At 42.1% G+C, this 25,979-nt stretch overlaps 1 protein-coding gene across 2 annotated transcripts in view; it reads right to left on the reverse strand.

Annotated features, from left to right (window-relative positions):
- The window catches only part of TAMM41 (TAM41 mitochondrial translocator assembly and maintenance homolog), a 55,507-nt gene extending 42,739 nt beyond the window's left edge, over nucleotides 1-12,768 (reverse strand). For both annotated transcript variants that reach the window (XM_060109802.1, XM_060109803.1), the window contains exons 1-3: nucleotides 12,427-12,768; nucleotides 9,580-9,762; nucleotides 7,053-7,145 (exon numbers count right to left, since the gene is read on the reverse strand). In XM_060109802.1, the coding sequence (XP_059965785.1) occupies nucleotides 7,053-7,145; nucleotides 9,580-9,762; nucleotides 12,427-12,561 (411 nt within the window). In that variant the 5' untranslated portion in view covers nucleotides 12,562-12,768. The remainder of the gene's footprint in view (nucleotides 1-7,052; nucleotides 7,146-9,579; nucleotides 9,763-12,426) is intronic.
- Between the last annotated feature and the right edge of the window lie 13,211 nt (nucleotides 12,769-25,979).

The raw sequence follows: 25,979 nt of genomic DNA on the forward strand, positions 1-25,979 counted from the left end.
ACCTCTGTTCTTAACCATACATAACCTAAGCAGGTCATGCTCTATTTTGAACTGATTTTGAATGTGACTAAGGAAAAGGGAAAGAAAATTAGCTACAGTAGAATCTGCTATCTTTGACTTCTCCCAATCCAGCAAGATAGAAATTGCTCCAGTGTGTTCTGACTGGTTTTAAAGACTGCACTGCAGTTAAGAGAATGTGTTCAAGTCCTAGCTCCATCTCTTACTAGCTCTGTGACTATGGGCATCATTCCTTATCAGTAAAACAGGGTTAATAACCGAACCAAGCTTATAAGGTTGCTGAGAAGATTAAATGAGATGTTTCATCTGAAGCCGCAGCTGAAGTGAGATTCCTTGTGTGTTTCTTGGTGCACAACGCAAGCGTTTCTCTGAGCCAGGGGTTCTCACCTTCAGTAAGCATCAGAATCTCCTGCAGGGCTTGTTAAAACACATATTATGGGACTTTCCTGGTGGCGCAGTAGTTAAGAATCTGCCTGCCAATGCAAGGGACATGGGTTTGATCCCTGGTCCAGGAAGATCCCACATGCCATGGAGCAACTAAGCCTGTGTGCCACAAATACTGAACCTGCGCTCCAGAGCCCGCATGCCGCAACTATTGAAGCCTGCGCGCCTAGAGCCTGTGCTCCACAACGAGAAGCCACCGCAATGAGAGGCCCGTGCACCACAACTAGAGAAAGCCCGTGCGCAGCAACGAAGACCCAACGCAGCCAAAAAAAAAAAAAAAAAAAAAAAAAACCCACATATTATTAGGCCCATCCTCCAGTGTTTCTGACTCAGTAGGCCTGGATGAGGCCTGAAAATGTACATTTCTAACAGGTTCCCAGGTAATGTTGATGCTGCTGGTCCAGGGTCCACATTCTGAGAACCACTGCTCTAAGGTGTATATTTACTTTGAACTAGAATTGCCAAATTGCTCTTTGTAGCGATTGTGCCAATTTGCACTCCTGACATAATCTTAAACTATCATGTTGCTTCTGACTGATTTTCTCAACAAGCGAAGTGTCTAGAAATCCCTAATAAGGACACCCATGTATCTGAAACGTAACCACCATCTCTAAATCATTTAGTGCTGTCGCCACATTTTTCTCGTGTTCTAGAAAGTAGGGCTTAAATTGCCTTTTATTTATCAAATATAGATAATTTCTGACAAAATTCAGATAGCACATAAAAGACACATACAGTATGAGAAACTCGAAACTAAAATTTTATTAGATAGCAAGGAAAGACAGGAATGATGTATATCCCCAAGTATAGTTTCTTCTCTAATTTTTTTTATTAATTGTGAAAAGCAATATTAGAAACATAACTATTTTATAAATCTGGCTTAAGAATCTAAAATCTGTCTTTTACCTTTTGTCCCTACTTTTTTTTAAGGGAATATTTATAACGTACAAACCTCTCATGTGATAGGTAAGCCACTTAATTCCATACTACCACCTCCTCCCTCATAATTACAAGGACTTAATGGCCCTGGATTAAGCCTTGCAGCACTTGGGTGAGTTCAGTATTACTGCGAACATCTGCAGATAGTCAAAGCAAGGAGCCGTCCAGGAGCAGGATCTGCCCAAGGTTGCATAATGAGTTGATGGCAAAAATCAGGGTAACACCCTTGTACTTGGCAAATCCAGCTCTAAATATTTTGAGTTATCCTCATGCATTCTGTTCTTGTTAACTTTTAATCTTGAAAGATGATTAAAACAAAATTTAAGGTCCTATTATAATTCCTATGTCTATTCCTTGAATAACGTTCCTGCCTTACACTCCATACAGAATCAAGGATCTAGGAGGGCAACCTCCTCATCTCACTAACGGGGAAACTGAGGCCCAGAGGGTTAAAAGATCTCCCCACGAGGAACAGTGGCACACCGTACCAGGACCCAGGATTCGTGAAGTGAGCCTGTGAAGCCTGTTTACTTCCAAATTCCTATTCTTCATCCTCATTCACCAGGTCCTGCTCAATAATTCCTCACCCTCTTTTGTGTGTGTGTGTGTGTTGGGGGGGGAACTGTTTACAGAAACTCAATGAAAATAGAAGTTATTTTGAGATACTAACAAAGATGCAAAGGAAAGAGTAAGTTTGGGGAAATTTTCTTTTCTGTGAAATACCCTTGTTCTCCAAGAAAGTGTCTACGTAAGGTTGTTTAAAAAAAAAAAAAAAAGGCGGTCTGTTTGCTACTTAAGGTTAAGAGAGTGAAAATAAAAGCACCCTTACTCAAAGGAAAAATGTCAGTTCAGAAGACTCTGCTACTGTGCTGATCTGGTGCTCAGTGTAAGGTGAACTAGCAACTTGTCTCAGAAGCACTGTTATTTGTTGTTCAGAGTGAAAAGCCAGTGAACTCTTGGGACCCTGCCAGAGAGGCCTGGGAAAAAAAGAAAGTCCTCAGATTTGTGAATAGCTGTTTGTATCTTACTGGGAATGCCCTGAACTGAACCACAGATATAGCATTAGCACTACTGCCAAGGGGAAAATCTTTACTGGAGAGAGGAAGGGGCAACACTTGAAGGGACTTTCAAAAGCCCAACTTGAGAGATTTGTGAGTACCTTTCAAGAGAGAAAAAAAGAGAAAGTCACATGTGGTCTCCTCTATAATAGTCACATGGAGACAGAGTTTGAATTGCAAAGAGTGAAGTTATAGGCACAAAGAACACAGTCCTACCTCATGTTCAAAGACTCGACCATTAACCAAATGACACTTCCCGCAGTAGTTTTCCATTCCAAATGAACAGAAAGGCTAATTTTTGCTTGAGGACCAAAAAGAAACAGTGAACATTTGAGCTGGATTAAAAAAAGCCTTTTCATCTACCTGTTGGACTATGGGCTCTTGAGGCTACCAATGTGGTGGTTTTTAAAAAAGTTCTTTTGGCATGCACAGAGGAAAAAACGTAGTTGTGAGTAAGTACATGAATGGCTTAATCTTTTCATTTCCAAGGCTAGAAGTCCAAAGATTTGCTCTCAGCCGGGCAGAGCCAAGACTAGTAAGCTGGGCTTTCCAACTCCCATTCAGGGACCTTTTATACCACTGGGATTTTACTATCTACAAAAAAGTAAATCAACAGAGTTACAATATGGTGATGCTTGCAAACTGTGAATATACTAACAACCACTGAATTGTACACTTTAAAGGGCTGAATTATATGGTATGTGATTATATCTCAGTAAACCTGTTATAAAAAGCTATATGACTAGCAAGTAAAATGGAATGAATACATTAAAATAAATTAAATTAAATTAATTAAATAAATTAAAATTCTCTTAACAAGGTGGCAAAATACCCTTGTTTGCCAATGTGAATGCTTTAAAAATTCAAGCCATATTATCTATACATGAAATACAGAACAACATGAAATACAAAAATCCAACTTACATTAAATAAATTACAGAAGTGCAAATACTACTTTAGACGACTTCTGACTTAAAAAAAGATTGGCCACTGGGGCTTCTCTGGTGGCGCAGTGGTTGGGAGTCCGCCTGCCGATGCAGGGGACACGGGTTCGTGCCCCGGTCCGGGAAGATCCCACATGCTGTGGAGCGGCTGGGCCTGTGAGCCATGGCCACTGAGCCTGCGTGTCCGGAGCCTGTGCTCCGCAATGGGAGAGGCCACAACAGTGAGAGGCCCACGTACCGCAAAAAAAAAAAAAAAAAAAAAAAAAGATTGGCCACAACAAGGTTCTATTAAATACTTTTCATGTTTCTTGACTTGGAAGACTGATTGGTAAATAACTCAAACTTAAAGCTGCACTAGAAGTAAAAATGGGTTATCTCCTCAATTATGAGGTAAGGTAAATGGTTAAAGTCTGATAGAAATTTAACTTGCACTCAGCTTTTTCTAGAAATGTCCATTTTTTAAGCAAACTACTTTATATATTTTTTTGATAGTAAACTTTATGTTTTAGAGCAGGTTAAGGTCCACAGCAAAACCAAATGGGAAGTACAGAGAGTTCCCATATATCCCCTGCATATTCCTTTTAAAGACTTAAATTGCTAGTGACTGAGAAATTCGACTCTGTTTGCAATATGGAAGATAATTTTAGAGCTTTAGACAATATAAGTTTATGTAACTCGTTTTAAAACACATAAAAACAAAAAATTCACACTCACTCTCACAATTCTTTCTTAAGATAGTCACCCATGATTTTTGTCCAAAATGCTACCAACCCTTTCTTTTCATCGGATTTGGTTCATCGAGTTTGATTAATATGTGCTGCCACCTAGAGGTAAAAATAGTTAGTTTAAAGATAGTTATCCTAAGAATTCTCCAGTTAACAGTGATTTCTGCGGGAAAGGGAAACTGGAGGCAGGTGTGGGTGGAAGAGTTAATTCACCCATTTATGATTTTTAATTTTTAAAAATCGTGTCATGTTCAACACCTCAAATGGTTTTTAAGATTGTTTAATTTTCTTGTGCTAGAAGCTTCTTAATAAGTCGGAGGGGCAGTCACTGTTATAAAGAACATTTTCTTTTCCAAGTTAGCTGAGAAATGCAGTTTTGTTTAATCTGAGTGTAGCTGTCACTACTTGCCTTGAATTGATTTTATTTTTTTAGGATACATGACATTTAGATGAAATGTGAGGTCATTTCTAGTGCTTACATTCTGAGATTTCATGGCATTATAGTTTTCTACAGCCTATTTCTAAAAATAACTTGAACTATTCCAAGCACAAAACATAGTACAGAGAATAATATAACATTTTCACATTCAATATCTCATTTTATCTCAAAATAACTCTGAGACAGGCGAGGACAGAGAGAAGAGAAAGATTGTTTCCTGAGTGTCTACTAGATGCCAGACATTTCAGATCTAGGCATTTCTCAAACACCTTTTGAGGTCGGTGTCACTGGCCTTGTCCCCAGGTAAGGGTGTCACAAGGCCCAGGGAGATTAAGTCACTGGTGCAGGGTCACACAGCTGGGGAGTGTCAGAGCTGGGACCCAAACCCCAGATCTGTCTGATTCTAAAACACCTGTGTCCTTTCCACCATTACCATTCTGCTTCCAATTTTCAACACCTTTGTGAAGTAGGCAGGACAAGGATTGCTGCTCCCATTCTACAGGGAAACTACCTGAGGTTCAGAAAGGTAAAACAACTTGCCTAAGAACACATAAACAGCTAATAAGTAGCAGGAATGAATAAGGCCCAAGGCTTCTAATTCCACGTTTATTAATCTTCCCATCAAACTACATATTTTGTATATTTAAAAAGAAACTTGGAAAGAAAAGGAATATTTACAAATTTCCAATTACATTTATTTGCTTAATTATGAGGCTTACTAGTTATCCAGCCTAGAAATGAGAAATTCATCTACATAAATATGAAATTGAATCAGTAACCTATTGTTTCCAGACTTAAAACGTGTTTTTACTGAAGTAAAAATTATATACTGTACAGTAAAGCAAACAAATCTAATCAGCATGGCTTGACAAATATTTACACATGGATGTACCCATGTAACTATCACCTTGATCAAATGCTTCTGTATGTCTTAATGACCTACACTATTAAACTTTTTTTTTTTTTTTTTTTTTTTTTTTTTTTTTTTTTTGCGGTATGCGGGCCTCTCACTGTTGTGGCCTCTCCCGTTGCGGAGCACAGGCTCCGGACGCGCAGGCCCAGCGGCCATGGCTCACGGGCCCAGCCGCTCCGCGGCATATGGGATCCTCCCAGACCGGGGCACGAACCCGTATCCCCTGCATCGGCAGGCGGACTCTCAACCACTGCGCCACCAGGGAGGCCCACTATTAAATTTTAAGCCCAGATACAAGGCAAGAGAATCTGAACCTCCCAAATATATCAATAGAGATTTTATGACACAACCAAGTAAGCTAGGACTGTATAAATTTCTTTAATTTCTTGCCATAGCTGACAAAAAAGGAGCAGCATAGTCACCCATGAGAGGCATTTGGGAATAATTCCTGAACCCTCTTTGGGACCTAAGACCCTCTGACAGCACAGAGAAAATTCTTCCTTGCTGGGAGATTAGCAACTGTGACAACTACAAATAGTTCTTTTTTTTTTTTTTTTTAATTTTATTAAAAAATTTTTTTTTGGCTGCACTGGGTCTTAGTTGTGGCACGTGGGATCCTCATTGCGGCATGCCGGATCTTTCATTGCAGCGTGCAGGCTTCTCTCTAGTTGTGGCATGTGGGTTTTCTCTCTAGTTGTGGAGCGCGGGCTCTAGAGCGTGTGGACTCTGTAGTTTGCAGCACGCAGGCTCTCTTGTTGAGGCACGTGAGCTCAATAGTTGTGGCGCGCGGGCTTAGTTGCCCTGCAGCATGTGGGATCTTAGTTCCCCGATCAGGGATTGAACCTGAGTCCCCTTCATTGGAAGGCAAATTCTTTACCACTGGACCACCAGGGAAGTCCTCAAATAGTTCTTAAACTACGAAAATACCCCTTCTCAGAAAACAGACTATACAACTGCAAAAAAGAAGAAACCTGATTATTTGTGAATGCGAGTCAAAAGTTCAAGTCCTCTCGACTTTTTTCTGTTTTCTGTTTGTTTCCATTTCTAGTAAAGCCGGAGAAGCCTGCCCCTACAGCCTCCTCCAGCAATGTCCCAAATGAGGGTAGGGCCTGAGGAGGAGAATAAAGGGGATCAGAGTCCACTTGCCCCAGAATGATGACCTGTCTCATTCACTTATTCAACAAATATTTGCTGAATGTGTACTACATGCCAGGCATCATCCCAGGCACTGTTGGGACAAATCCCTGGACAAACAGTGCCCCATGGCACTTGCATTCCAGAAGAGGTGGCGGTCTGGGGAGGCGGACAGAGGCTCCACCAAGGCACTGGACACCTCTTCTGCCATCCTCCCCAGCCCAACGGACTGACTCTGAACCTGATCCATTCAGACAACTGGAGAATCTTGAGAGGGAGGCAGGGAGGGAGCAGTGTGGGTAATCCTTGGATACTGTTTGGCAACAAACTCTGCAGGGAGGGAAAGGAGTGTGAAGCTCATTTCTACGTCACTGCAATCACAAAGATCAAAGTAAGGTGAGGTTCAGAGAGGAGAGACGTCCCTAATTAAACACTCACCGGTTTTTGGAGTCGTCCAGCGATGTATAAGTTATTCCAGTCGAGGAGATCTTCGATCAAAACACTAGTGCTAATAATGCCATATTTGATAAGCTGGAAAAGAAAAGAAATGGGCATGAAAAATAGCAAAATACCACACTGATGCTTACGCAAGTACAAAACATAAAGAAATAAAATAAATTTCTGACCAGAGCAGAAGCTTCATTTCCAAAGCCACTTAAACTGCCTACCTTGTAAAAATACACATCTCCACAAAATCTTTTGCAAAGGATTAGTTTCCAAGACTGTGTGTTTCCTCAGGTATTCGAGGTGAAGTGACCACTGTTTTAACTCAGGCTCGTGTGACGTTAGAGGCAGAGTAGCTCTTAGAGGCTGTCTGGTACTGGTCCTCAGTGGACTGGAAATAAAAAACTGGTCCTTCACCACAGACACTTCAAGAAGTGATAACATAGTTCACGTTTCTCATTTGAGAAATAAGAAACCTGAAGCTCAGAGAGAATAAATGATGTGCCCAAGATGGCACCACGTACAGCAGAGTTAAACTAGGTCCCTGAATTTCAGTCTGGGCTTCCAATGTTTGTTTCATTACAAAGCACAAGAAATTTTCTTTAACGTCTTCACTGACATCCTTTACATGGTGAATTTCTCTTTCACTATGGGCTCTTTCAAACGCTTTTGTAATCACAAAGCAACATTCAAAAATAAAACCTCTTTATCAGTGCTGAACACATGGAATTATGGTCAAGCTCATTTCAATAGTAATTCACACAAACCCTGAATGCAGTTGTTCCAGGTTACGAAATCCCATTTGCTTCAACAAATATCTTCAGACTCACTTCACTGAACTTCAGTACCCAAACAGCCTTCTCAGGCTGCAAAGATCTAAAAAGTAGCTAAAGAATTTCAATTAAAAAGTACAGTCCCTTTGGCACATAATTATGCCCAAACATTGGGTCACTGGAGCTTGTAATATGATTTGAAACTACTAATTAGAGATCGGCTCAGCATAATATTGATATGGAGAAAGAACACAGCTACGCGTCTGGCAGGACTAGAGCAGACGTGCACGGCTGGGCTGAACAACCTTCTTCCCTCCGCTCTGGCCACAGAATTGCAGACAGCCCTTCTTGCTGCAGTTGTGTAACAGCTGAGAGGTCATGGGAACATCACAGGGGCCTGTCACTAACTAGCTGCAAGACCTTAGGGAGGTCATTTCCTCTCTCCGAGCCTTGGTTTCCTCATCTGCAAACCACAGGTGGTGTCGGATGGGACCTTAACCAGAAAAGTAAATGTATGGCCCAAAGACGTCACCAATCAGTCACAGCACTCATTCCTGCCACGTTCAGATAGGTCTTCAAAATCCTTCTCAAGTCAGTACTCCAACCTCCTGCCCTTCAAAGTGGGGTCCACTGACCAGTAGCACCAGCATCACCAGATGCAGAATATCAGGCTCCATTCCAGACCAAGTGAATCAGAATCTGCATTTCAAAAAGAGCCTCAGGTGACTCGTCTGCACATCAAAGGATGACTGCTCTAAGCCCTCAGCAGCATGGAACAAAGCTGGCACAGCAGGGTCACCCTCAGCGCAGCTGACCTCTAGGAGGCATCTGACTCAGTTCCCCATTGGTCCTCTCAGACTGGGGTCCTGCCAGGAAGCCCTTGTAGAGCCCGGGGCCTCCATATGAAAGACGGCTGGGCAGGGCTCCTGCTGTCACACAACCCTCTGCTGGGATCCGGGGTCCCCCCGGCTCTCCAATACTCCTCATCAAATTCCACCCACCCGATGGCAACAAGAGGCACCACGTGCTCCCATCTACCTATGAGACCCTCTCCTATAAGACCCTCTCCTATGATACCCTCTCCACTTGCAACTTCTTTCTGGGAGTGTCTGCCCCTCTGTATGTAGATAAGATTAATTTCCTCCCTGATCCACAGTGGGCCTGCCTATTCCTCCCACTGCCCAAACCAGTGGTTCTCAAAGTTTGTTTCAGACCAGTAGCATCAGCAACGTTTGAAAGCTTGTTAGAAATGCAAATCTTTGTTGCTAAGAGAGTAAACTTTAAAAGTTCTCATCACCAGAAAAAAAAAACAATTGTAAATACATGTGGTGATGGATGTTACCTAGACTTACTGTGATCATCTCACTCTCTCTATATATATATATAAATATCAAATCATTATGTTGCACACCTAAAACTACTACAATGTTATATGACAATTACTGCTCAGTTTTTTAAAAATGCAAATCCTCAAACCCTACCCCAGACCTACTGAATCAGGAACTCTGGGGGTGGGAACCAGCAATCTGTGTGTCCTACAGGCACTCCAGGTGAGTATGATGCACACTAAAATTTGAGAACCAAAACAATTTGGCCAAAGGCAAAAAATAAAAACAGTCACATTCACCACCTTCATCCAGCAAAAGTGTGAACATTTCCTAACTGTAAGAACACATTTATTTAGCTGGTATTCTATTAACAAAGGTTAATAACCACCCAAGTTAAGACAAAGGCCCGCAGTCACTTACCCTTCCATCACACATGATCAATGGGTTGTAGTAAACCCCGGCGCCGTAGTTATTCTGGACAGTGGTGATAAACCTGGGCCCCAGAACTTTTAGGAAAGAGTAATGGTTCCAGTTTTTCTTCAGGTTCTTTGAATGCCATGCAACAGGGTCATCGACTGTGAACACGAAGTCCAGCATGGCATCCTGGGAGGTGAAGAAAAGAGAATAATTTTAGTTTGAATTCCTAGAAAGGCACCTAGGCAGAGTGGAAAGCTCTAAGACTCTATGCTGCTGTGATTAACAGCAGACCCAGGACTGTCATCAGAAACTTAAGCAAGTCCCTGGAACCAATCTGAGCTTCGTTTTTGTCAACTCACATAATAACAGTAACACTTATTGATGTTCCGGACCTCTTTTAAACACTTGATATATTATACATATAGTAACTCTTTTTAGCCTCAAAACAATCCTACCAGGTAGGTACTGTCATTATCCCATTTTTATAGGAAAGGAAAACCAAGGCACAGAGTAAGTTCTTTGCCCAAGGACACATGGCTACTGAGTGACAGACATAATCTGGCTCCAAATTCTGTGCTGGACCACTTTGCCACAGTCTTTCATCTAAATCTAGTTAAACGTGCTCTACTTTTCTTCCAGATCAAATAACACCATATGGACAAGCTCTATAAAGCGTTATGTAAAGGGAAATAAGTTAATTTAACTCTCACCCATAGGTCCTGGGATAGAGGTAAAGACCTCAAAGTCTACTGGGGAGAATAGACAGGTTGCTAGCAAAAACTTGGTAGGAGAACACAAAATGCACTAATTTCACTCAGAGTGGGGTCAGAGAAGAAGGAGGAATTTTCCTACAGGTTTACATTCTTCCAGACTCTGATAAGTCTGAGTCTTAAAAGAATGTGCAAGTTAAGCGGGCTTGGTGAAGTACTAGGAGGCCTGAGGAAGGGAGGGAGTGCTGTTAGGGGAAAACATTCTTGTGGAGATGAGAGCCGGTAGGACTGGAATGGGACGCAGGCAGGGGAGTGGCGGGAGATGGGACCAGAGAGGGAGGCTGGTTGCATGCTAAGAAATGTTCCTGCAGTAGAAAGGGTGGAGGAGAGACTAAAGGATGGAACACCACACAAGGCTAACTGCCACTAAGGCACTGAGGGCAGGGGCTCATCTGGGAGAGACTTAGGTGCTGGAGTTTACTTGTTAACTTGTAGGGAATGAGGGTGAGGGAAAATGAAGGACCTTTTCTTGGAGGGAATTCCAGGTCTGCTCAAAGGAAAATCTACACAGGAAAATGAAGAGGCATCTATAGAATCAGGAGGCCAAGGCCTGTTCTGAGTTTCCCACAGTGTGATCCACAAACCAGTGGTGGGTGATACTTAAGATTTGGGGTGGACATGTTTTTTAAAAATTTATGTTAATGTATGTTACAAGAAAATAACTAGCCTATTGCAAACTACAGTTAGGTTACCCAACCTATATGCTCCAAATCTGTAATTTCTCATATGCTCTCAATTTAAAGAAAACTATTACTTAAATACTAGTATAAGTGGGAAACAGGAAATCCAAGCAACGGTACAGACGGCCTCACCAGGAAGCGAAGAGACGAAGGTTAACTGAAAGACAGATTACAGCCAGGTGTCCAAATCCACGAGGCCCTAGTGCAAACTACACACTACCATTTCCTTCATTTATTAAAGAAACCCAGTCCAGAACACGAGTTGCACAGACAGAAAACATCTCTATCTAGACTCGCGCTCCTTTTACATTAATTCAGCAAGAGCTCAAAAGCTGTATCAAAGTCAGGGCCTCCCTGGTGGCGCAGTGGTTGAGAGTCCGCCTGCCGATGCAGGGGACGCGGGTTCGTGCCCCGATCCCGGAGGATCCCACGTGCCGCGGAGCGGCTGGGCCCGCGAGCCATGGCCGCGGGGCCTGTGTGTCCGGAGCCTGTGCTCCGCAACGGGAGAGGCCACAGCAGTGAGAGGCCCGCGTACAGCAAAAAAAAAAAAAAAAAAAAAAAAAAAAAAGCTGTATCAAAGTCAATTAAAAGCCTCATTTAAATGGAAAATATCTGCCTGCCACTTGTCTGCTATGTCTTGAATCTTGTCGCCACCTTGGAAGCAAAGTTTTTTTTCCATTTGCAGAAAAAAAAAACAAAAAACTGCAATCATAAGGAAAACTGTACCCTCACTACTGTTGTGCTCAGCCAACTCTGAAGAGAACAATGCCTAGCCCTAAACAGACTCCTGCTAAATGTCCTGAGCAGGGGCAAATATGCTGCTTATCACTAACTTCCGCGGTCAGTAAACGTCACTGCCCGTGCCCTGACCCTACAATCAGTCCGTCAGCTTCCCCAAGTCAGGAGAATCATTTTGTATTTTCTCCTACAACCAGAGACGTGATTCTCAAGCTTGGCTGCGTAGTAGAATCACCTGGGAAGTTTTTAAAGTTCCTGAAGCCCAGGCTCATCTCAGACCAATTAAATCTCAATCTCCGCAGTTGGAACCCAGGTATCTGTATTTTTTTAAGCTTCCCAGAAAACTCCAATGTTCAGCCGAGGCTGGGAACACTGAACTAGCTCCTGGCAAATATTTCTCTTCCTTTCTTCCATCTTGTCGCTGCATCAGCTCTTCCCTCCGCATGATTGCACCTCCCGCTCTAGACCTAAGCTGACTCCTACGTATCCTTCAAAACTCAGCTCACGCTATCGTTCTACTAGGAGCACTTTTGTACGGTTTGTACTTTGCCAGTTGATACGTGGAGTGCGCAGAGCAGATAGGCAGCTCTAGGACTCTGGAGGGACCGAAGGCAAAGGGAACTCGTGAGAACATTCCCGGCGTGGGGCCGGCCCGGGCTCACCTTTTGGTTTGAGTTGGGCCCCGCCTGGCGGTACACCCCCGAGCCGTAGGCGAAAGCCAGGCTCAGCTCCTCGGGGAAGTGAGACAGGATCTTGCGAAAGGCCACCCCCGAGCTCTGCAAAGCCTGCAGAGCCATGGGGCCGGGGCTCAGACAGGGACCCTTGGAGGCAGCAAGCGGGGAACGAGTACCCGCTCAGGGTGGGAGATGGAAGCCGGGGACCGGCCCAGACGAGAGAAAGCTGGAGCCGGGGGCGGGGAGTGGAGGAGCTGGCAAGGACTCGGGGCTGCACACCAGTCACACACGAGGCGGGTAGGCACCCGGCAAGCAACCGGATAAGCGTCAGTCGGGCCGGTCTAGTGCCCACCCCGGGCCACGCCTCCTGCACGCACACGTGCTCCGAAGGCGCAAGAGTAAGAGCAGGCGTTCGCGCGCGAGCGGGGACGCGAGGCCTTCGCAGAGACCCCTGGTGGTCGGAGGAGCGCACTGCAGGCTGGCAGCCTGGGACGGTGACCTGGACATGAGTGGGGGCAAGTTAACAGCTGATTGAACTGCTTTTGAACCATAAAAGTTCTTTTTTGTTCTCCCCTCAAACCACATTTTAATAAGTGACTAGGAAATCATGCGTGTAGTATCGCAGACCATCTTTTTGATGAGGTGAAATTCATATAACCTAAAATTGTACGCTTTACAATTCAATGGCATTTACTGCATTAGCAACATGTGTAACCATGTCTCTATGCAGCTCCAAAACTGCAGAAGATTTTGAAGGTTTAGGAAGACACAAATAAGATTAAAATCACCCCCAATCCCACCATCCAGAGATTATTAATGGTAAGAATTTGCTGTGCCTTCTTCCCGTTAAAGCCCTTTTCAAATCCGATAATGGGTATGAAAGTGTTCCATAAATGGTTAAAGCAAAAACAACAACAACAACAAAAAGCCTGCACCAAGGTTCTCTGATATTTGTATTTAATTTTAAGCATGGGGAGGAGTATTTGCCCCTTCGTTTTGTGGACTGGGCTCATAAAAAGGCACATTAAATGCAGTTTCTGGTGGAAACGGGACCCCAGGTGAAGAGCTCACCTCTTTGTGTATAACTAGAGAAACTTGCTCCAGGTCACAGGGCCATTCAGGATGTAGTTTGAGTCCCCAGACAGAGACTTTTCAGATACTCTTCCCTTCTTCCCTGATGATCACGTCCTCTCAACAATAACACAAATAGTAATAGCTAAATTTGTGTAACAGTGATGCACTCACAGGCATTTTTCATTGAGTTCCCTCTACTGCCTTGTGGGAGGATGTGATTGCCTTCATTTTACAGATGAAGCAGCTAAGCGTTAGAGAAAGCAATGTGCTTGGGATCACATCAGCCTGTGGCAAAACTGGAATGAAGAATCTGGCTCCATGTCCTACAATTCCACTCAGTCCTTGAAGGGTTTTGAGCAGGGACCTGTCAGGCTCAAATGTTAGCCTGGATCAGAGTGGGGAAAGAGAGGCAGGGAGACCAGTTAGGAAGCTGTTACCATAGTTTCATTGTGAATTAAGTTGCCTGGCCTGGGGTGATAGAGGCAGGGATGGGATTAATTCAATTTGAAAAATGATTATTGGAATTCAAACTCTGAGGTAAGTCAAGATGACTAGGAATGATGCTTTGCAGGCACTCAGGGTCTATGGAGGAGACAGACAAGCAAACCCAGAATATAACATGTGGTGGTGAAGCTGGGTACCCAGTGCCCTGCAGTACCTATGATGAGGGAGCGTCAATCAGTTCTGGATGTGCAGGGAGAGACCAGAGGAGATTTTGCAGTGATGGCATTTGAGCCAGGCCTTAAAGGATGGGTAGGAGATTATCAAGCAGAAGACAGATGGGAGATTCTACCAAGGAAGGATCGATCGATAGGACAATAATAATAGGTGACAATTGTTTATTTTCTATTCCAAGCATTCTCTATACTTATCCATTCTCTTCATTCCAAAGACCTCTGAGGCACGTTCTCTTAGACTATCATTTTTCACAAGAGGATACAGACCACCTAAGAGGAGAAGCAGATTTCCCCAATCCCACAGTTAGGAGTGTGGCGAAGTCAGGATTTGAACCCACGGCTCCTGAGCTCCAAAGGCCGAGCTCTTTACCACCTTGTTTCAGAGCCTCCTAAAGTGAGCAGCTTGTGAGGCAAGGGAAGGGAATGGGAAACCAGCTGGTTTTACTCCATCAACCAAGGTTGAGGAGCAGCTGCCATGGCCACCACAAGGCCAGGAAGAGAACGGTAGAAGGGAGACATGGTGCGGCTCAGTCTCCTTCTGGGAACACAGGCATTTTCGTTCATTCTGACTAAACACCACCCTTGCCCAGATGGCCAGAATCTGAGATGCACTCACTGTGGAATTACACTGAAACCTTTCACCTAAAGATAGTGAATAAATCTCTGCCGGCATATTTCTTTTCTTTTTTTTCTTTCTTCCCTTGAGGAAATAATTCAGCTTTTTTCCCCCTCTCTTTGCAAAAGTAATCCATACTCATAAAAATGTAAGCATTACAAAAATATGGATACCATCCCCCAGAGATCGCCACTGGTAATCTTTGGTACATATTCCTCAACATAATTTTCTATGAATATATTAACATTAAAAACATTTTTAAATGGAAGCATATGATAGATACTCTTGCAATTTGCTTTTTTTCATTTAAAATATCAGGGACACCTTTCCATATCAGAATATATAGATCTATCTCATTCTATTTATTAGCAAAATTTTCTAAAATATGGATATGCCATCATTTGTTTAAACATTTTCATGTTGATGGATATAGATTATTGTCATTTTTTGTACATGCAAATAATGCTACAGTGAACATCCTTTTACATAGAGCTTTGGAATATATGCAAGTATTGCTAAAAAGGAGATTCCTAGAAGGGGACTTGCTGGGTCAAAGTGTCAGGACATCGCTAAAGTCCCCTTGAAAAAATTGTACCAATTTCCACTCCCACCAATGGAGTTCAGCCCTGGATATAAATAAAGATTCTGCAACATTTCTCTGTTCTTTTCCCTTGCAGGCTTTCACACGTAATTATCAGTAATTTTCGTTTTCATAAACACTTTCCCTCCTGATAATGCAAAAGCACCAACTGGAAAGTTCCATCACGTTCCTGTGTGCATTTCACCTCTCCCCAGAAAGAGGCAGAAGCAATGTAGCAAGAACGCATTTGTATTCTTCATCAGAATTCTCCCTGCTCCTAGCAGCTCATCCACTTCCTTTTAAATTACTGTGGCTTGCTAAGTTAGAAGCTATTAAAAAGCTCTAGTGTTCTATAAAATCACTTTAGGGTTCTATTGGAACTCTCATACCAATGAAATAAAAGCATTAGAGAGACATTTTAAAATATAGATAAATGCCACTTGACTGCATGTTGGATCTCATTTTTCTGATTTATCCTGCTGTTGGCTTTGTGCTCCTAACAATGACCTTGTCAGGCTAGGTTTCACCAGGAGAACGTTCACCTATTCCATTTTCTAAAAAACCCTGTGAAATCTCTAAAACTTTTATGCCTTAGTTTTTCTTCTAATCAGTGTTTAAGTAAAAGGCATAAAGTGTTTGGGAAAAGAAACTTCAGGTACTGTGATCCTTACAATTAACCAAATTTTCAGTTGACCTGCTAATGGGCGTAAAGGAGAAAGGTCTTGATCTGTCTCATCAGAAGTGGGTCACTTGACACATCTGTCCATTCTCAGCTGACGGATGTGTCAAAACTGGACCAGATTGAAAGCATCTTTAATACATTTTTAGTCTCTGATCGGGGCGCTGAGAGACCACCTGAGTTTGAATCAGGGCCCCAGGAGTTAATAGCTGTGTGACCTTGAGCAAGACAGCTGAAGATCTCTGTGCCTTCTTTTCCTCATTTGTACAATGGTCATGCAAATAATACCTACCTTTTAGCATCGTTGGGGCAGCCAATGAAATAGAATCCAGAAAGTGCCTGCCACAGAGCAAGCTCTCAGAAAATGTCCTCCGTCGTGTTGGATTCTGAGGAGACAATGTACAAGAGGAATTAAGAAGCATAAGTGTACCTAATATCTTTATGGCACTTAGCATTTCACACAAAGAACTTTTCCAGACATGGTTTTATTTAATTCTTAAAACAAATCCTGGGAAATTAGTGGTTACTAGTCCAATTTTACAGATGGATAAATTGAAGTGTAAAAAATTGAAGTCATTTGCTTGAAGTCCCAATACAGTGCCAAATCTAATTCTTTTCCTCGTGTACCATAAAAATAACACAAACCATTTATATTCCCAAGGGATTCATTCATTCATTCTCCCATTGAAATCTTCCTCTTCCTTTACCCTCAGTTCAAATATCACCCCCTTCTAGTCAGAAGTAACTGTTCTGTCCTCCATGCCCACATGTAACCCTCTGCTTATAGCTCTCCAGCCCTGGTCTTAAATGCAAAATGTGTCCATCAAGAACAGTTATAAAAGGCTTGGGGACTCTCCGAGGTCAGGGGCCATATCTTATTCATATTTCTATCCTTTAGTACCTAGCACAGTGCCTGAAACAAAATTTCTGCAATTGAGGACGTCATAGACATGTATACACACCAATTACAGTAAAATACAGAGATGGTCTGTACCATACCTGTGGTAAGACAGCTTTTCAAGGTTTCTGGGAAAGCTTCTTGTCACTGTGTTTTCCAATGAAGTTCTGGAAGATCACACTCTTACAGTACTAAAGAAATGAATGAATAATAGTAGAATTTCAGGGAAAAGAACAGGTGTCTCATCTGAGAGGTAGTATAATACAGTGGTCAAGAGTATGGACCCTAGATCCAGACTGCCTGGTTTGAATCCTAGTTCAGCCACATATTATCTGTGTGACCTTGGGCAAGTAGCTCTGTGCCTCAGTTTTCACATGTATAAAATGGGGATAATAGTAGTGCTTACTTCACCGGGTTGTCACAATGACTAAACTCATTAACATACATAAAGTGCTTAGAAAAATACTTGACATGTAGTGACTACTGTGTATGCATTTGCCATTATTATTATCATATCATCATCATCATCATCATCATATACTGTTCCTGAATTTCAAGCAAGTCAGCAACTGTCTACTTTATCTCTTTGTAAAACTGGCCCTGAATTTTGGGAGAAATTGAATGGGCAAAGAACCCAGTTAGAGAAGAAAGAATTCATTACTATATACCTAGTCTATCTCTAGCCACCAAAGTCTGCAATCTGGATTTGATGTAGAGCAGCATGTGTCAAAGTGGGTTTCATTGAATTATTATTTGGAGTTATTTGAAAAAAAACTCCATAGTCACCTAAGTTTGGAAATCTGATTAAGTAGAGGTAAATAGATTTCTTTGCTGTGGGATTTCTCAGAGCATTAATTATTAATATGCACTGTGTAGTCAAGACATGGCAGCAACCTAAATGTCCATTGACAGATGAATGGATAAAGAAGATATGGTATATATATACAATGGAATACTACTCAGCCATAAAAAAGAATGAAATAATGCCATGTGCAGCAACATGGATGGACCTAGAGATTATCATACTGAGTGAAATAAGTCAGAAAGAGAAACACAAATACTATATGATATCGCTTATATGTGGAATCTTAAAAAAATGATACAAATGAACTTATTTACAAAACAGAAATAGACTCACTGACATAGAAAACAAACTTAATGGTTACCAAAGGGGAAAGGGGGAGGGATAAATTAGGAATTTGGGATTAAAAGATACACACTGCTATATATAAGATAGAAAAACAACAAGAACCTACTGTATAGTGCAGGGAACTATATTCAATATCTTTTAATAACCTATAATGGAAAAGAATCTGAAAAAGATGGATATATAATTTACCCAGCACCGATTGTTGAAAAGATTGTCATTTCTCCACTGAGTTGCCTTTGCACTTTTGTGAAAAATCAATTGGTTATATTTTATGTGTATTTCTGGACACTCTTTTTTGTTCCATTGATCTATATGTCTGTTCCTTCTCTAGTACCACTAAAAAGTTGTCTTGATTAATGGAGATTTACAATATTTTAAAACTGGGAACTTCACTGGAGGTGCTTTCACTGCAGGGGGCATGGGTTTGATCCCTGGTCGGGGAACTAAGTTCCTGAATGCCGTGCAGCATGGCCAAAAAAATAAAATAAAATAAATAAAATAATAAAAAAATAAAATTGGATAGTGTGTTTTCTTCAATTTTATTCTTCTTTTTCAAAATTGGTTTGTAGTCTAGTTCCTTTGCCTTTCCCTATACTTTAGGATCAGCTTGTCTTTTTTTTTTTTCTTCAAAAATCCCACTGGGATTTTTACTGGGATTATGTTAAATCTATAGATCAATATGGGAAGAATTGACTTCTTTATTATGTTGGATCTTCTGATCCATTAACATGGTATGTCAGTCTCTCTGTTTATTCAGTTTTCTTTTGTAGTTTCTTTCTTTCAACACTTTAAATATTTTCTGGCCCTTAGACAGAAAGCTGGGGATTTATTTATCCTGTTCTACTGCCCATATCTGGGATCAAGAAAGAGAAAAATAAACAAGTTTGCCCCACCTCTTTGGGACCACTTCTATAATCAGAGAGGAATTTTCCCCTCTCAGAGTTTTAGGCACCTGTGAGTCCCTTTTGCCAATGACATCACTGCGACTGCCGTGCAATTGCTTGGGGATGAGTACACTGGAGCTGAGAAAAGAAAAAAAAAACAAGAAGGTAAAACCCCCAGGAGATTTCCGTCACTTTCTCTGAACACCAGGACACCCTTATCCTGTTCCCAGAACCATAACTAGAGGACTTCTCTCTGTCCACGTGGATGTCCACTTGTAGGCTGAGGCTATACTGAGACCAGCCTGGGGGATACTGGAGTTAAAAAAAAAAAGTTATATTTCAGTTTAGTGGTACTTCGAATTCTAGTCTTCTTTCTTAATTTGACTGCTAGTATTTACTTTTCAGAGACCTCAAATATCTGTGCCAAGCATCATGCCTAAGTTTTACAGCTGTATTCAGTGGGTGAGAGAGGGTAGAATGTGTCTAATCCATCTTACCCAGAGCAAAATCTCCTCTGATATTATTTAGGTGGTGAACTTAGGCCCCAAGAGATTAAGGAAACATCTTTAAAGTTACACAGAAAGTGATGAAGACAGGATTTGAAACCAAGTCTGTGTGAATTCAGTCTATACAAACAGTCTGCATGTTATTTTTTTTTTAAAGCCAGGTTTATTGAGGTATGATACAATTATAGTAAAAGTCACTTTTTTGGGGTGTACTGTTCAATAAATATATGAACTGTTTTGATAAATATATGATTGTTTAACCACCACTGCAAATAATATATAGAATATTTCCATCACTCCAAAAAGCTCCACCATGCTCCTTTCTAGTTAATTTCCTACTCATATCCCCAGATCGTGGCAATGACTGACATGGTTTCTGTCTCTATAGTTTTGTCTTTTTGAGAATGTTACCTAATGCTAAAAAACAGAATCACATGGAATGTACTTTTTTGTCTCTTGCTTCTTTCATTTAACATTAATACTTTTGAGATTCATCCATGTTGTGTATTTATGAATATTTTGTTCCTTTTTCTTGCTGAGTAGTATCCTGTTATATGGCTATACCACAATTTGTTTATCCATTCCCCTGCTGATGGAATTTGGATTAGTTTCTGGTTTTAGAAAATTATGAATGAAGACTACATTCTTAGTCACTATACTATATGTCCTAGAACAACAACATAATTAAATTTAAAAGGAACCTTCAAGATGGACTGGCTTAGTTGACTCCAATAATCTTAATGTCAGTTTTCATTTATTTACTAGGTGCCAGATCCTGTGCTAGGCATTTTAGGTACACTGTCTTATTTAACCTAAAGCATACTATGCTTCTGTGTTTACAATGGTTAAATAACTTCCCAACCCTCTCACCACTAAGGACCCATTTTTATGAGTTTCTTGTGATGTATTCATTCAACACATATTTTATGAGTGTGTGTGTGTGCCAAGCACTGGCTGGACCCTGGGTGGGTCTTATAACAGCGAAAAAAATTAGAATTAAAATGTACTATAAAATACAAAATGTAAAAATTAAAATTTATAATGTACTACAGCCACACCCTGTGGAAACTTGAAATAACTTCTATCACAAACTGCATTTATTAAGTGTAACTCCATTTCTTTATCTGTAGAACCCTTGGGGTAAGAGGATGGCCACAAGATTAGCAAACAAACAATTTCTGCTCCCACACTTATGCTTTGAGAGGTGTATCCATTTGGTTTCTTTCTCTACACATAACAGGTCTGGATACAAAGTAGCTTAAAATAAATTCAGGGGTTAAGTAGGCTTCAGGTATAGAACAGGGCTCTCGTTCCATTTTTCTCTTCTCCTCTAGGTTCTAGCCTCCTCTAGCTTGGCTTCTTGGTTTCAAGATGGTTGCTGGTATCAACTGAACCAGCATGGTTCCTCACTCCACCTCTGGTGGGACAGATCAAAACTCTCTCCACCCTCCTTATTCCTTTCAGCCTGACTGGGTCACATGCCCACCCCTGGACCAATAACAAGCTTTAGAGCTAGGTACACTGTAAGCAGTCAAGTGCGTTAGTCGTTACCAATACAGTTATTAGCCATTATTATAAGAGGAGAACATATTTAAAGTAATAACTGATTTGGTTCTTCTTAGTATTTTTATTTCCTCCTCGACCCCTTCCCAACCCACTTCACCTCGGCACTGAGCCATCAGCTAAGCAGTACTTTTCAAACTGTATCTTGTGTCAGCAAAGCCTAGAGGGATGTTCCAGCAGATTACTGAACAGTACCCTCCCCCCGCGAGATTCCCACTTGTACGTCAGGGGTGAGGCCCCAGAACTTGTACCTGCAACAAATTTCCTGGAGATGCATTTACTGCTAATCACTTTGAGGGGTGGGTTAGGTTATTCTGGGACAGATTATCCCAGGGAGGGGATACGCTGGCAGAGGAAAGATGTTTTGAGCTCCTGGGTTTTGAGTCCCCAAAGCCTAGACTTTCAAGAGGATGAAAAGAACTCAGGGCATATTCAACACATTTGAGAGAAAAATTTAAGGCCTCTTGACCAAGGCCTCTTGTCCTCAGAACTACAGACTGACTCTCTGTGCTAGAGAGGAGGAGAGAGACAGAGAGGGCATGAGGAGGTGGGGAGTCTGTGGGTGTGGGCCTGAAAGGACCCCATGGAGAGGCGCTGAGCTAGGCTCTGCCCACCATCCAGCTTCTACCTGTGTGAATGCTGGCCCTCACCTGCCAGCAGGAGCCCTGGGGCTTCCCAGGTGAAAGTCCACATCTTTATCCTTGTCGTCTCCCATCTGCTCTGCTCACATCTAGCTTCCAAGCAAAAACCTTATTTATGGTGTTTAGTCCTTATATTGCTTAAAATCAAGACTCATTGCTCATTAGTTGCCACCCCAACTCCTAAGAGTTTCCTGAAGGTTTAGTCAGGAGTGACTAATGATCTAGGGTTATGTGGGTTTTTGTCTTTGACATTATGAAAAGTTAACTAGCCTGTCTGCTGTGTTTCCTAAGGCATAGAAGATTTAAAGAGAAAACAACTCAAATCCTCCTTCCTCCTCCACCCCTTTTCCCACTGTTTAAAGAGAAATTTCCTTTGGGAAATTACAGAGTTGTTTTTTTTCCTGCATCCTAAGGAAAGAAAAAAAACCTTTATGAGAATTATGACCAAGGGTTGTGCCTAGGAAACATTTGAAGATATACTGTGCAGATATGCCAACTGAAATAAGCCAGACTCAAAGGGCCAAATATTATATAGTTCCATTTATATGACATTCTTGCAATGACAAAACTGTACGTTCAGAAAAGATATAAAAGAAAAGATACTCCTGATCCTTCTCACATGGAGGGTAGAGGCCTTGATCTGAATGCCCAACATCCACTTGTAACCCCATAAACTTGTCTCCTTAGATTTCTTCTTCCAAGCCTGTGACCTGAATGGGGGCAGGAGCTAAGATGATTCCATTCCATTCTAATCATATTAACAGGTGCTGCTGATTTGAGTTCCCCTCCACCATTGCACATAAACGAGCCATAAATATCATCACTACTTGCTTACAGGTGGATTGAGCTTTGGGAGGGCAGGGACTGTGAAAAGGAAGGGAGAGAAATGCTACATTTTACTGAGCATCTACTATGGACCATCTCCGTGCCAGGTGATTTCACATACGTATCTCATTAAATTCCCATCACACTCTGACAGGTATGCATGATATAATCTCATTTAACAGAGGAGGCCATGGGGATTCCAAAGGTGGAAGTAATAGGTACAGGGTCACACTCTGAATAATGGAAAAGCTCACATACTATGAAGACTGTTTACCTGTCAGGGTGGTTTTAACTCCCAAGTGTCTCCCACCCCTCAGGGCAGTGATAGCCTCTCCCCCTATGTGCCCTGACCGTGCACTGCATCACACACAGCCCAGGTGTTCTCCTGGCAAAAGAGGGTGGCTGCCATGCTTGACAACATGACCAGGACCAGTTAGCAGTGACAAGAGCTGGACTGGAGCTGTAGAAGAAAGTCACTCACTAGCCTCATGTGTTCTTGGGCAAGGGACAGCTCCTCAGTTTCCACAGCTATAAGATGGGATGAGAGTGTGTGCCTTGTAGGGTTGTTGTGAGGGCCAAAGGAGATGGCATTTGAAAAACAGAATTTCTGACAGCTGGGGAAGGAGTGGGTGGACTCAGAAAAATTTGCATCCTTTTGACTCCTTTTCCTGAGGATGCAGCCTGATATTCTGAATCTGAGTTTCATCATGAGATTGGGAGGATTAAATGAGAAATTTTAAACGAAAGTGTTTGGTCTACAGTACCAGTAGACCCTTAACAAAGTGAATTCACTGGTCCTTTTTCTCCTTAATCCCTAAGTGATCAGTAGAGGATGGTTGGATGGATGAATGAATGGATGGATGGATGGATGCAATGGCACTTTACCTATCCTACAGGTTATCCCAGGACACTGTACCTGCCTGAATTTACATCATCTTTTTTTTGCACTCACAGAAACCCTCTCAAAGATGGATACGATTTTTCCTCGTCTAAAGAGAAGGAAACCCCCAAACGAGACTCAGTGAGGTTGAGTGATTTGTCCAGGATTCATCTACTGGGAAGTAGCAAAGTGAGTTTCAAACCTAAGTCTGTTTTTGTTTGAGAAAAGGGGGGGAGTAAAGGGTGAGAAAAAATGATGCTCTCAGTGGATTTCCAGAGGTAGAAACTGGATAGAAATGAACAGAACTGAATTTACCATACATTGCCTTCTGCATTCTTCACATTTACATGGTTGTTAATGGTCTCTGGATGTTACAACCTTTTTCATTTTTAAAACTTAAAGTATAATTTACTTACAGTAAAATTCATCCTGTCTGGTGTACAGTTCTGCAAGTTTTGACAAATGTATACAGTTGTATAATCACCAACACAATCAAGATGTGGAACAGTTCTATACCCCCCACCCCCAAATTCCCCAGCCCCTCAACTCCTGGCAACTACTAATCTGTTTTCTGAACTTACAGTTTTGCCATTGCAAGAATGTCATATAAATGGAACTATATAATATTTGGCCCTTTGAGTCTGGCTTATTTCAGTTGGCATATCTGCACAGTATATCTTCAAATGTTTCCTAGGCACAACCCTTGGTCATAATTCTCATAAAGGTTTTTTTTCTTTCCTTAGGATGCAGGAAAAAAAACAACTCTGTAATTTCCCAAAGGAAATTTCTCTTTAAACAGTGGGAAAAGGGGTGGAGGAGGAAGGAGGATTTGAGTTGTTTTCTCTTTAAATCTTCTATGCCTTAGGAAACACAGCAGACAGGCTAGTTAACTTTTCATAATGTCAAAGACAAAAACCCACATAACCCTAGATCATTAGTCACTCCTGACTAAACCTTCAGGAAACTCTTAGGAGTTGGGGTGGCAACTAATGAGCAATGAGTCTTGATTTTAAGCAATATAAGGACTAAACCCCATAAATAAGGTTTTGCTTGGAAGCTAGAGGTGAGCAGAACAGATGGGAGACGACAAGGATAAAGATGTGGACTTCCACTGGCCAGTAGACATGGAGACCAAGGAGGAAGCTCTGTATCTACCTATCCGTCCATCAACCCATTCATCATCCATCTTTCCATCCATCGATTCAACAATTATTTTCCGAGCACATGTGTTATACGAGAGTGAATAGAAAGAGTCCTCCTCAAGGGGTCACAGGTAGGACTGCCAGATGCTGCATAACTTCAGGGGCCGCTCTCTACATCATCGTCTCTTGTGAGTTGTGCAGTGTAGAACCCATGCAGCTACGCCACAGTCTAGAGAGGAAGGCAAACCAGTAAACAGGCCATTGTGGTACTGTATTTAAGGTAAGTAAGGAGGGAGACGGTGGGAGCAGAGAGGAGGTGTATGTAAGTCATTGGACATGGAGGTGGATTTCACATAAGGCTTCTTGGAGAAAGTGATAACTAAACTGAGCCTTGTGGAAAAATGGGAGTTAGCCAGGTGAAGATGCGGGAGGAAAAGGTCCAAGCAGAGGGAACAGCATGTGAAGAGCGCTAGAGGCAACAGAAAGTTTGGTACATTCAGGGATCTGTGAGTAGTTTATGTAGTCTGAATGAGGAAGGGCGGAGGGCAAGGAATATGGCAGATGAGTTTAGAGAGGTCAGGCAGGGGCCACATCACAGGGGGTTTTGTAGGGCCAGCTAAGGAGCATGGACTTTATCCTGAGGCCAGGGAGAACCAATTGAAGGAGGGACGTCATGTGGTTGGAGCTGCCCTTTAGAATAATCATTCTGGTTGCCATGTGGAAGGTAGGTTGGAAGGGGACCAGATGAGAAGCATGGAGTTTAGTTAGGAGGCTGAGACATCATGCAGGTGCAAGATGAGAGGGCCCAGCATAAGGTCATGGTAATGGAATTGGAAAGAAGGGGGTGGAGATGAAATATGACAGGAGGTAGAATTGTCAGGATTTGGTGATTGGTTAGAAAACAGAGGCAATAGAGAGGCTAGGAATGAAGGGTGAGCCCAGGTTGCTGGCTTGAACTTTGAGTAGACAGTGGGGCCATTACTGAGCTGAACAGGCGAGTGAGCATCGTGGGTAAGATGATGAGTTGAGTTTGAGGTGCCTGTGGGACACACGGGTGTTGATGAAGGTAACATATCCTGATGTTCAGGAGGGTCACCCCACAGTCATTGGAGGTGATCATCCAGGGACCTTGTAAGGAGTGAGAGGAAAAGAAGACCTAAACTAGAACTCCAAGAAGCACTGAATCTAAGGGACATATGAGGTCAAGGACAGGAGATTGAGGAGAGCGACCCTGCTTTTTTCCTTCCTGTGCCTCATGGGTTGCCAAGTTTGGCTTCAGCCAAAGTAGAGTGAGGTCAGGTGATCCATGAATATATTTTCATGATCTGTGAAAATATATGACCCAACTATAGGCATAGAGCCTGGAAAATAGAGGTATTCATCTGATGTTGGTTGAGAAACATGATTGAATGAATACTTTAAGAAT

Source organism: Mesoplodon densirostris, chromosome 10 (genome assembly GCF_025265405.1).
Source record: "Mesoplodon densirostris isolate mMesDen1 chromosome 10, mMesDen1 primary haplotype, whole genome shotgun sequence".
NCBI classification, from domain to species: Eukaryota; Metazoa; Chordata; class Mammalia; order Artiodactyla; family Ziphiidae; genus Mesoplodon; species Mesoplodon densirostris.